At 30.8% G+C, this 12,807-nt stretch overlaps 2 protein-coding genes across 2 annotated transcripts in view; both read right to left on the bottom strand.

The window, feature by feature from the left end:
- LOC139425192 (cGMP-dependent protein kinase 1-like) overlaps positions 1–12,807 on the bottom strand; it is a 127,465-nt gene that overhangs the window by 47,345 nt on the left and 67,313 nt on the right. The window lies entirely within an intron of this gene.
- LOC107453180 (cGMP-dependent protein kinase 1) overlaps positions 771–12,807 on the bottom strand; it is a gene marked incomplete in the record, with an annotated part of 47,639 nt that continues 35,602 nt past the window's right edge. The window contains 7 exon segments of the mRNA XM_043046985.2: positions 771–1,984; positions 2,969–3,035; positions 5,287–5,346; positions 7,187–7,309; positions 10,045–10,208; positions 10,298–10,439; positions 11,884–11,973. Of these exon segments, the coding sequence (XP_042902919.2) occupies positions 1,886–1,984; positions 2,969–3,035; positions 5,287–5,346; positions 7,187–7,309; positions 10,045–10,208; positions 10,298–10,439; positions 11,884–11,973 (745 nt within the window).

Raw genomic sequence — 12,807 nt, 5'->3', positions numbered from 1 at the left:
TATAACAATATCAATGAATAAATAATTATCAAATCGGATATAACAAATATTTCGGACATTCACCAAAGCAACTGTGTGATTGTTGACATTCACCGGTGAAAGTCGACATTCTCTTGATTACGGTCATCCACGGTAACAACTACAAAGTATCAATAAAAAAATCAATATAAATACTGATAACGTTCTTATTATAGTGTATTGATCACACCAGTTTATTATCCATAACAAATAATTAAAATTCTTTGTTACCAATAAAACACAAATCACTCTAAAATATGTTTAGCATTTACTCTTTAATAACAAGTAAATTTGATAGTTCGTTTATTGTTTTAGGTAAAGTTAAGGAAAACATTGTCTAATCTTGTTTTCTACCATAGACGTCACAAAGAAAATTTCTGATGTTCATAAAGAAAGTTTTTTTATTATTTGATGAAACTAATTAATGCTGTATAAAATACTTACTTCTCATGATGTTGTATAAAAGTGTAAAGGACTCAAATGTAAACAAGTTATAAAAAATTTAAGCAGAGATATTAAACGTTTTGGTTAATTTTTACATGTCTACAAAATGAAATTTTTCCTTTTTAATTTATCTTTTTAACACTATATTAATAGCGGANTGTATAAAAGTGTAAAGGACTCAAATGTAAACAAGTTATAAAAAATTTAAGCAGAGATATTAAGTTAAACGTTTTGGTTAATTTTTACATGTCTACAAAATGAAATTTTTCTTTTTAATTTATCTTTTTAACACTATATTAATAACGTAATTTTTTTTTCTTAGCTTCAAATTTATTCAAGTCCAATAGCTTTTTCTTGCAAATGGTCTAGTTTAGATTTGATTTTTTATTTAGTTCCTAGATTCAAAAGTCTAGATTTTAATTTTTCTTTTTATATAAGTTTATTTTTAGATTTGGCACTAACTCCAGTTCTTAATTTAGGCTTTATTTCTATAATGCATTCTCAGTCGCACTTTCTGATCTTAAATTTCAAACCGCCTTCCTCTGTAGTGATTCGTTTTTGTTTTTTCCGTTTGAATATCAGTTTGAGACCCTTAATGTGTATACTTGATTTCATTAGATATTATGTATCGAATTCAAAACATATATTCAGATTGGACATTAAGAATTACCCTGTATGTGCTGCATACTTTCTATGGATCCATAAAAGTGTTAAAAATTTGGACATGTTTGATTGGAAGTCCTTCAATAGTTACATGCACCCAAAAAAACATGACGAAAATACGTCAATATTTTTCGTGACATACTTGTATTGTAACATCATTATGCTTTTCACAAACTTTACACTGAAAGTAGAAAACAAGATAAATGTTTCCTTAATACCATATTATACTCTTTCTAAATAGAATGGATTACGCGATTTCCTCACTCTCCACACTTTTCCCCTCTCCGTTACCATCGTTTTGGAAAATCTTACTTTCTTCCCCACGTTTCAGTAAGAAATTGGACTATAAAGGCACGTGGTAAAAACAAGATTTGCAGTTGTTATGGTAACCGAGAGGAAAAAATCATATGATCATTTATAAACTTATCTGAGAATGTCTATACTCATTCATCTTCACAAAACTGTGATTTTTATTTTAAAATGCTTTAACATAGATTAAAATTTAATAAAAAAATTATCAACATGGATAAACAAAATTAACATTTCGAACAAAAATTAAAACAAACTGCTTTTTCACATTTATAGATTTATGTACAAAAAGAAATCAGATGTAAGATTTATTGTCCTTATTCTTGTCATGCTCTCGTCCACATTGAATGATAAACGTTTAGGGGGAGAGGGTTCTATTTTCGAGATTAAGCGTGATCGGCCACTTAATGGATAGAAGGATGGAATAATTTGAAAACCTAAAATTTATGAATTAGAAATCGTCGTCCCATCCCGATAAATCGTCCGGTGGAGGTGGATCTGTGTCTGGAGGGTAGCGATCGAAATTGGAATAATCTATTGTACTACGAACCTGTAAAGGAAGAAAAAAAATTTAAATCATTCTGTGATTTAGCTATAACGTAAAATAATGTAACATAATGAAGTGGCTATAAGGGAGTTTCATAATTATTTGTCAAAGTTTTTTTAAGTTTTTTAATAGGGGCCCTTCAAATATCACCTCAGCATTCAAGGGGTGAAGGGGTTGTGTGATGCGTATTTTTGATGAAAAGGGAAGGCTAGAACGTCAAGATCCGATACATCAAAAGTTATTCAATATAATCCGTTTTTCTTCTTTTTTTAAGGGAATTGTATAATACGTTCGGTAATATAATCCGCTCTAATGCGCATTTAGTACTAGAATATTTATATAAATTTGAAGTGAAAAACTATGCGAATTATGATTTTAAGCCAGAAAGAAAACGTTTTAAAATTATTATCTACGTTACAGCTCGTGTACATTACCTAGCTATTCTGAAGATTTGCTTTGTAAAAGTGCAGAATGCACATTAACGGCTTCTACATAGTTCAAAAATCACTGAATCTACCAACTAATGATTTGATTCTTTAGACATCCGAAATACTTTCCTAAATTGTCTTGTTAATTTCCTAATAACAGCTTAAACCGCTTGACTCTTGGTATTATGGGTTTTAAAGTGATTGATTCCATCAATTAATGTGTTGATTGTTTGAATGTAATCACTTGATTTAAATATCCAAAAATGAATAAACTACAAAATTTTAATTTAAGCGTTCACTTTAACGAGCGCCTATTGGGTAAGGTGCATATGTAGTTGTTAGCATTTTACCTATGTAATTTGAAAAATGAAACAATTCTTTGGCACTTTAATGATCACTCTAGGTAATCTGTACGCTAGCTGTAGAATAAGTTATTTCGTTACTTTGGGGGTAACATATTCAATAAATAAATAGATTTCATCACATAAAAGAATAAACTCAAATATGAATTAATTATACCAGAAAATAGTTTATGGAAAAAAAAGAATTTAAAACTTACTTGTGGAATTATTGGCGGATTCAATGTTCTAGTTCTTAGACCATCGTAATAAAATCCATCGAACCATCTGTAGACACAAAGAAAATGTTTAATACAACTTTTTAATTCACACATTTACAAAAATCTGCATTAAATAAACTAGAGACTGGTTCTGTTAAATGTTATTAATTAATATTTTAAAATTTAATTGTTACAATATATACATATATATACACAGGACCCGCGATAAGGATTTCAAATTATTAGCCAGTAAATTAGACAAATATCAAAAGCACTCGCCAATTTTCGAAAGTCTTCGCCAAAGGCAAAATAATTTTTTTCTCGTAGAAAACTATTTTACGGTAGTTTGTTTTAGGCTTACATTATTTGGACCTAATTCTAATTGCTTATACAGCGCATTTATTGAAAATTACTGTAATCGAATAAAAAATATTGATTTGTTGTAGAAGAATTCACATCGGCGTAGTTTTGAGGATCGAGTAAAATATATATTTTTCATTCCAGAGGAAAAAATCACTCGCTAAAACACAATTTTATTCACCAAATTTATGCTTAGCGCGGACCCTGAAATATCTATATTATATAAAACGCTAATACGTATGTATCAATAAAACCGATGATATTTCTTTTCTCGCGTTGGCAACAGTTTTCATATTTAATTGATAGGCTTCGGCGCGCAAGAGCACGTAGTGAGCATCATATGGCTAATCTATATTATATAAAACGCTAATACGTTTTAATTGACAGGCTTCGGCGCGCAAGAGCACGTAGTGAGCATATCATATGTCTAATCGGGTGAATTCTCACCGAATTATCAAAAAAATTGTCACAAAATTATCTTCATCGAAGCCGATGCTTTACATCCGGCTTTCAGTACTATTTCATATTGTTTTACATCACTTGGTTTTAGCCCTCTGGTGGGAAAGACTTTAAAACAAAACTTTCAAAAGTTACTTTTCTCAACAACTGAAATTTAGAATAGTGTGATTAAGAAAAATATGTGAACTGTTTGCAATTTCAAATTAATATTGAAATGCACAGGTTTAGAATTTTCTACAGTATCTTATATTACAGAATTTTCTACAGTTTTCGGAACTTCAGAGTTCAAAAAAGTATACAAAAGCTAGCGCGAGCCAATGCGCGAGCAAATCGAGCATCGAATTGCGAAGCAATCCGAAATGAACTGCGAAAGCAGTTCCGGGGGTTGGCGAGCGCCAGCGAGCAGGGGGCGAAGCCTCCTAGTATTTATATAATAAACAAGTAGAACATTAAAATAAAACATATTTTTATTAAAAAAATTATAGTATACCTAAGATGATAATCGAAACAATTAAACAATTTATTTTGAAATTTTTAAAAAGAAATGTTTACTAAAAACACATATGAATTTGAAAAGAAAAAAAATATTAAATAAAAAATTAATATTAAATTAAATATTAAATAAAAAATACTCTATATAAGTACAAAGACAATTTTTATATGTGATTAAAACACTGATGCATCGTTTAAGAAAAATATTTTTATTTATAATAAAAAAAAATAATGTAAAATAATGTTTTTATATAAAAAGAAGTAAAAATTTAGAGAATTTGGGAAAATTAACTTGACACAATGTATCAACAATGGAAAACTGATTACGAAATAAGTTTTTTTATTTTTTTTTTCCGCTTTATTAAATGATCTGATAGAAAAATTTTATAACTTAATTCTACACTTTGAAATTTTTCTTGTATTTACGTATTTGCTTTCTTTTTTAAAGAATACAAAAAAGCATACCCATTAAAGGAAACTTTGTGCTACTTAGGAATAAATCAAAATAGCACTTTGCATTACATACAACGTGATTAAAGCACAAATAAGACACTAAAGTGGACATAATTTAGTTTCGGTTTTATGATCCTTCCGCAGTGTTATAGGATGCACTTTTCTTTGCTGCAATTTGTTTGCCTCGTGTTTTCTTCTGTCATTTTGTATTTCCATACTGAAGAAGGTACTTACGAAACAAAAAGTATAGTATCTTTTTGTGAGGCTATTTGTGCTTTATTTACGTTGTTCAGAATTATTTAAAGCATACCATATAATGATATATAAATACAGCAATTTCTTTGTTGCAACTTGCTTGCCTCTAGTTTTTTTCTGTCATTTTGTATTTCCATACTGATGAGCGTACTTATTTATGAAACAAAAATAATAGCATGTTTTGTGAGGTTATTTGTGCTTTATTTACGTTGATCAGAATTATTTAAAGCATACCATATAATAATCAATATATTAATACAACAATAATACATAATTTTTTGACGAAGAGGTAATCTTACTTGTGCTTTTGTAAATCTTGGATTCCATTTTGATAACCTATTCTTTCAGCCGGCATTTGTCTATAAAAAATGCAATATTAAGCAGAAAAATAATAATCGAATAATGGTTCACCTATTTAATTAAAATTGAACTAACATTAAATGGAATTAATAATTTAAACGAGTATTTTGATTTTTCATTATTTAATACAATGAGTGTTGAAAAGTTTTTGAATTGTAATGCATACAAATTTTAACATCATTTTAAATTGTGAAACCTTAAGTGACAAAATGGAAAATTTCGATAATATCTGTGGAATAACTTCTTAGTAACAAATTTTCTTAAAAAAAAAAGCGCGTTTTTAAGTTCTTCGTTTTAAAGAGTTATTCGACAGAATTCGTTCAGATTTTGTACTTTGTCATTTAAAAATTACATAGTTTAAAATGATGTCCCCTTAAAATGCTAGATTAGAATTCAAAATTACCTAGTTTTAAAATTAGTTACATAATTGGTCAACAGACAGGTGAAAACTATAATTTACTGTAAAGTAATGTTTTCAAAATAACCATCATTTGCAGAAACAGCGCAGTCATAATGACTGACATCAGTGCAAGTATTTAAAATTGAACAGTCAGCTGAAAACATTGCTTTTTTTATAAGCCAGCAGCGCTATCTGTTGGAGAACTTAAAAACTTGGCTTGAATCTCGCTGGGAATAAATGTGTTGTTTACAAGGCAGAATGCAGCAAATTGTATATTTCTATTTTTTCCTCCAATTGCAATTTTAACAACACTGCACAACAATTTTGAAATTTTTTTTAGGTCTTTTAGACTAGTGTTCCCCAATCTTTTTATCACCGCGGACCTGTCAACGTTGGATAATTTTACCGCGCCCCGCTGGGGAGGGGGGAGGCGAACGATGATTGCTTATATTTTAGATTTTGATTTATTAATTTAAATTTAATTGTATTTAAACATGCCTTCAAAATAAAATACAGTTACACCAAAAAATAAATATAAAGGGATTTAACATTTTAACTTACTAGAACGTTAAATTAATGAGAACCCTGAGCTTGTTTCTTTGTAATGAGACGGTTCCATCTGGGGGTAATCGGAGACAATGATACTTTACAAACATTAAAAAATGTATGTCACTACCCTCCGGGCCCCCCTTTTTTAAAAAATAAATAAAATTTTAATGGAACACAGATATTTTTAATTTGGGGTATAAACCTCGGAATTTATTTTCAATGAAATGGGCAGCCCGGTACCATTCGATCCACGGACCGGGAGTTGAGGAACACTGCTTTAGAGGATATTCTGCTTTTATCCATCAAAACCAAAATGGCAAATTGCGTTGAAGGGGGGAAAAGTCACCAACCTTCTAGACATCCTAAAGCATCTATTGCTCCGAAACTTTGGGAAAGTAAATAAGGCTTTTGTTGCCAAGATTGCCGAAATGGGCCTTTGCTTGTTAAAATACGTTGTTATTGTGTTCAGTTAAAATACGTAATATCACCGAGCTAAGATTTGATTTTTGGGGAAAATGGTAAACAAAAAATAATTTACAGATTCGTTACTTTAAGCAAAAAATATTCATACATTTTCATCTTGGTATTTAGATCTCAGTATTTACACAGTACAACATATAGTTTGTCTAAAGTAAGAACTCCCCTAACCATTCGTCTGGACTCGTGGGGGTAACTATTGTAACGATGCATAACTATTTTAAGTAGGGGTGTGGGGTCATTGCTTAGGACAGGTTATCTCCGGTCTATTGTGTTAGCCCTAGAGTAAAGAGTAGCTACCCTCCCTGAAAGGCGCTATTCTTGTTTCCATAGCAACAGACGGCCTCCGACTTTGTGGCGAGGGAAGTTCTTACCATAGACAAACTATATTAGGATGATTTTAAAAAGATTACCTGCAAAGTTTCTTAATGAGAGCGGCAGCATTTCTACTGATGACGCGTGGAAATTCTATAGCATCAATGCCTTTTAATATGATATTGTAGGTTTTCATGGGATCGGCTCCTTGGAATGGAGGCCTACAAAAAAAAGAAAGAGTTAATTTTCCTTGTTGCTGTTGTCGTATGCCATTAAGGCAAGAGATGCGATTGTGCTTGTTTTCCAGTGGCGCCATCTATGGCCAGGAATTTGAATTCTGCCATATCCGTTTATAGGCTGGACCCATACATACATCCACAGGTCTTAATTTTTACCTGGATCAGAGAAAGATCAGTCTCCAATTAAGTACCCCTAGAGATATAATTTGGTATTTGAACATGGAGGACTTTGGGACCCGACTGATTTAAAGTCAGTCAGTCACCATTTACTACACGGGAAATCTTCCACCAGCTGGATTCGAGCTCCCGTTCTCATGAACGTGAGTCTAGTGCCCTTCCGACCAGGCTATCCCAGCCCCTTAATTCTCCTTAAAATATTCTTTTTACATATAACAATCAGATTTTTACACTTACAAAGACTGAATGATTCAATGGTCTAATGTTAAATCTGCTACTTAACTAATGTATGTGGGCTTCTAAGTTACTAAATTTAGACACAAAATCGTACTTTCTCAGAACTTTTTTTTTTCCTCGACGGAATCGTTTTCTTGATTTTTCAAAACTCCTGATTCGCATTAATTTGAAAAACATAATCCTAATAGTTTAGATCGGAGCTATATTGAAAATTTAGACCCGTTATTGTTAATTCCATTCAATCTCAAAGAATTCATATTTTTTAAACTTTTATTTCTCGACTGATTCTCTTCAAATTTTGCATTCTATTATTTAAAATCACGTAGATTAAACTGCCATAAAAATATCTACATCTCATGATTCATTTTTTTCTCCCCATTGATAAATTAAATGGAGAAAAATAATTGGTGGCATGAAATTATTTCCGGAAAAAACAAGTTTTATAGCTGTGTGCAAATATTGTTTGATTCACTTCATTAGTTCGAGAAATGACGAAATATGCAAGAAATAAAAATTAGAATTACGTGGCCTAAACTTCGTCCGTTCTCCAACTTTAAGAGAGGGGCTTCCCTGGCAGAGAGGTATCACCAGCCAAACTCTGTACAGAGCGTGGAGGTAGCGGGTTCGAATCCTGCTCTTACCCTGTATGTATCATTCTCTGCATTGTGCTATCTCTCCTTCTATTTGACAAAGGTTTATAAGTCTAAATTGAGCACACAAGATTGCAAATGTATGTAAATCTAATAAATAAAAATAGGAAACTATAAGGACCCAATTTTTCTAATTGCAGGGACTCTGACGTTGAGAGAAAATCATATTTATTTAGAAAAAGTGTGTTTTTGTGTCTGATTTATTAGCTTAATTTATCGTCTACACACATTAATTAGCCTATTTAAAATTATGCAATTAATTATTAATAAATATCTAGTTCCAGTACGTGAAAATACGAGCATTTGATCAAAAGTTATTATAGGATCTCACTCTGAACCTAACCAGGCTAAAAGTCTAATGCCTCTATTCCTAATACAGCCTCTGAAAACATTTGATTTCACAAAGCAGCTGATTTCAAAACACTTAGGAATGTTTCAAAGTTAAACTTTACTAAATTGATTGCTACATTTTTATTTTATTTTTACTAAAAATATGTTTGATACATTAATGAAGCAAAAAACTATCTTTTTTAATTTAAATAAATATTAACAATATTAAAAATTGTATTTCTTTTTTGATAGGTAGATCATTGATATTTAGGCATTCCATAAACAGTTTCATACTGTTTATTTCTCCCCAGTAAGAAATGCTACATTTTTCTCCTTGAGAACATAATCGGAAATTAGACGAGAAAACGTTTTTAAATATATTTGACTTTACAAAATAAACTCACAACAATTCGGTTATGATTTTATTATGGTTTTAGAACGTTTTGATAATGAAATAATACCGTTCTGGGGATTAAAAAGCAACTGGAGGCGGTCAGTATAGTTTCCAGCAAGTTAACTATAATTTGTGTTTATTATTATAAGTACACACTGTACTTTCACATCAGAATAATGATATTTATACAACAGAGACGTGGTAGATCAGGGGATAGAGCCTTCGTCTTCCAATGAGGTGAACCGGGTTCGAATATCAGCCATGGCTGGTCTATACGAATTCCGTATCAGGTTTGTACCGACCACAGTACAGACGTAAAATATCCTCAGTTGTAATAGGATCATGGGTTAGAGTCCACTTGGTGTTAGGCTAACTGTGAGAGGTTTTTCTCTAAGTGTAACGCAAATGTGCGTTAGTTTCATCAAAAAGTCCTCCACGAAGACATATTTTGCCCAATACTTGATCCAGGAGTTCCCTTGCTTTTTGGATTGGGTTTAAAATTAAACACCCACGGAGTATTAGTATACGGAACATAAATAGTCTTAAACCCAAAAATTGGGTAGGCTGTAAAATAAAAAATTTAAAATAATATAAAATAAAAAAATAAAAAATAAATAAAAAAATAAAATAAAAAGTAAAATAAAAAAAAATGTAAAATAAAATAAAAAAATAAAATAAAATAAATAAAAAATAAAATAAAAATAAAATAAAATTAAGTAAATAAAAAATAAAATAAAAAAAAAAATAAAATAAAAAAAATATAAATAAAATAATATAAAATAAAATTAAAAAAATAAAATAAAATAAAAAAATAAAATAAAAAAAAAAATGAAAAAAAAAAATAAATAAAAAAAATTAATAAATAAAATAAAATTAAATAAAATTAAAAAACAAATTAAATTAAATTAAATCTATTCAATAGTACATACATGCCAGTGAGCAATTCATACATGAGTACGCCTAAAGACCAATAGTCAGCGGAAATATCGTGACCTCTGTTCATAATAATTTCAGGGGCCACGTATTCAGGAGTACCACAGAAAGTCCACGTTTTCTGTCCCGGCTGCAGTTTCTTTGCAAAACCAAAGTCCACCTAAAAAAAAAAAGGCAACCAATGTTTAACAACTACAACTCTAAATTTAAAAAAAAAAAATTATACATGTATAGTCAAAATAGTCTTACTAGTTTCACGTAACCTTGGGTGTCTAGAATCATATTTTCTGGTTTTAAATCTCTGTAAATGATATTTCTTGAGTGTAAATATACAAAGGCTTCTACGACACATGCCACATAGAATCTTGTTGTAGACTCGTCAAAACTACCTCTGCAATATTGTTTGAAGGCATGTAAGAGAATTGTAAATAAGAATTTTGAATAACTTATCAATAAAATATTGACGTACAAAGGAATATTTATTGAATGTACAACCGAAATTCGATTGTATTTCAAGCATCGACTAATTAAGGTAAGCTGGTCAAACAGTGCTACAAACTAAATCGGGCAGTGGATTCGCAGGACCAACAAACAAGCTCTCCTTTGCACGTATTGTCCATTTCAGACATACAGCTGGACGCTGCAGTTTATTGAAAGAGTATAGTTTGTCTAAAGTAAGAACTCCCCTAGTCATTCGTTTGGACCCGTGGTGGTGACTATCGTAAGGAGTTATGGGGTCTCAGGGCACTGTCAGTTTTTGGTTTCACCACTGACAGCAGAAAGGCTTCTGTGTGTTAGCAGGCAGTGTGTCCCTTGATGAAGTGCTGTACTGCTAACACACATATCTTAAATTTTCATAATTCTTGTTGCTTTCTGCTAAAATTGTTTTTCTGACTTTATAAATGATGGTAAGGAGGTATAACTATTTCAAGTAGGGGTGTGGAGTCATTGTTTAGAACAGGTTTTGGCTCGGGCCGAAGAGAGAGGGGAATCTTTTTGTTTGGTCTACTGTGTTAGCCCTAGAGTGAAGCGAAGCTGCCCTCCCTGAAATGCTCTATTCTTGTTTCCATAGCAGCAAACGGCCTGAGACTAAGTGGCGGGGAGAGTTCTTACCGTAGACAAACTAGAGATGGATTATTGTATCTTGTTGTCAACACGGCTTGTCCTTCCACGCATTTGGAGAAAAAAGTAAATTGGTGATTGCAATCGTTTTATATCATTATGAAGCGGAAACCAAATAAGTTATCATTATGAAGTAATCATTGCATGTCATCATTGCAAGTAATTATTGCAAGTAATCATTACAAGTAATCATTATGAAGTGGAAAATAAGTTATGAAGTGGAAACTAAATAAGCTATGATTGTGAAGTAATCAATACAAGTAATCAATGCAAGTAATCATTTCAAGTAATCAATGCAAGTAATCAATACAAGTAATCATTATAAGTAATCATTATAAGTAATCATTATAAGTAACCTTTACAAGTAATCATTTTAAGTAATCATTATGAAGTGGAAAATAAGTTATGAAGTGAAAACCAAAGAAATTCTGCCAATTAAGTACATTTAGTTGTATAGGACCTAGGTACGTTGATCAAAAAGTAATGAGTCTCTCTCTTTCGAATTTTGGTCAAAAACTGCCACGCGTTTGTGGAATGATATCCAAAAGCTGCAGGGATCAATGTTTCAGGTTTTCACGTGAAATATTATGTGTTTTATTTAAAAAGCAGCTGTTTCCCTGACATGGTATAGAAAGTTAATGACACTGTTTATTGTCAGGTGATTGTGTTTTTACAAAAATGATGCATTAAATATAATAGTACGATCACATTACCTGTCTCGTAATATTGTCCACAACTCTCCGCCTAAGCAACATTCCATCAACATGTATAAATATTTTCTATCTTTAAACGTTCTATACAACCTGAAAAACAATTACATACATGATCAGTTTTTATTACATACTAATAAGCAATCGTTAAATTTTATAGCATTCCGAATATAAATTCCTATTTGTTAACTTTACTTAAGAAATATGATACATACACTTAAAAATGCACAAACGATGTACTTAATTCCCACATTAAGTATATCGAGAAATTAATAAAAATATTACTTACAAAATTGAAAATTGTTTACAAAAGCAACACATGAAAAAATGTTGAAATATTATTTCCAAGAGCAACCTATAGTTATAGCATATTATTTCAATAATACAGGGTTATTCCTAATTCCCTCCGCCTGTAAACGCCATTTTTCTTTATTACAACTGGCTTCAGTGGTACATGTTACTGCCATCTACCGGCAACTGCTTAAATTAAAACTTGAATACATTCGGAATAATTATCATATGTTCTTTTTTGCCATATTCGTCTTCGTTTTTTTACTATAACGCTCGAAACCACGGAGGGAATTATGAATAACCCTGTATAAAAGTATTGCATAAAAACTCGTTCAAAACATGTAATTATTAAAACAATACAGTGCTTCTAATAATTTGGTCAAATTATTATAATATACTAATATAATACCGTATATAATAGATATTCTATATTTATATAAAATATATCGTCGAATTTGTATTATACAGCGTCTAATTTAACCAATTAATACACGAACGTAACTAAGTGAAAACCGGTTTCAGTCACGTGAAAACAATAAAGCTGTTTAGTATCACCTGATAATTAAGATTTTACATGGTGCGTCTAATAATTTGGCCAATTCATATTGTGCGTCTAATAATTTGGCCAATTCATAT

This window comes from Parasteatoda tepidariorum, chromosome 3 (genome assembly GCF_043381705.1).
Source record: "Parasteatoda tepidariorum isolate YZ-2023 chromosome 3, CAS_Ptep_4.0, whole genome shotgun sequence".
Taxonomy (NCBI): Eukaryota; Metazoa; Arthropoda; class Arachnida; order Araneae; family Theridiidae; genus Parasteatoda; species Parasteatoda tepidariorum.
Note: the sequence above shows the minus strand (reverse complement) of the source record. Positions and strands in the feature narration are given on the sequence as shown.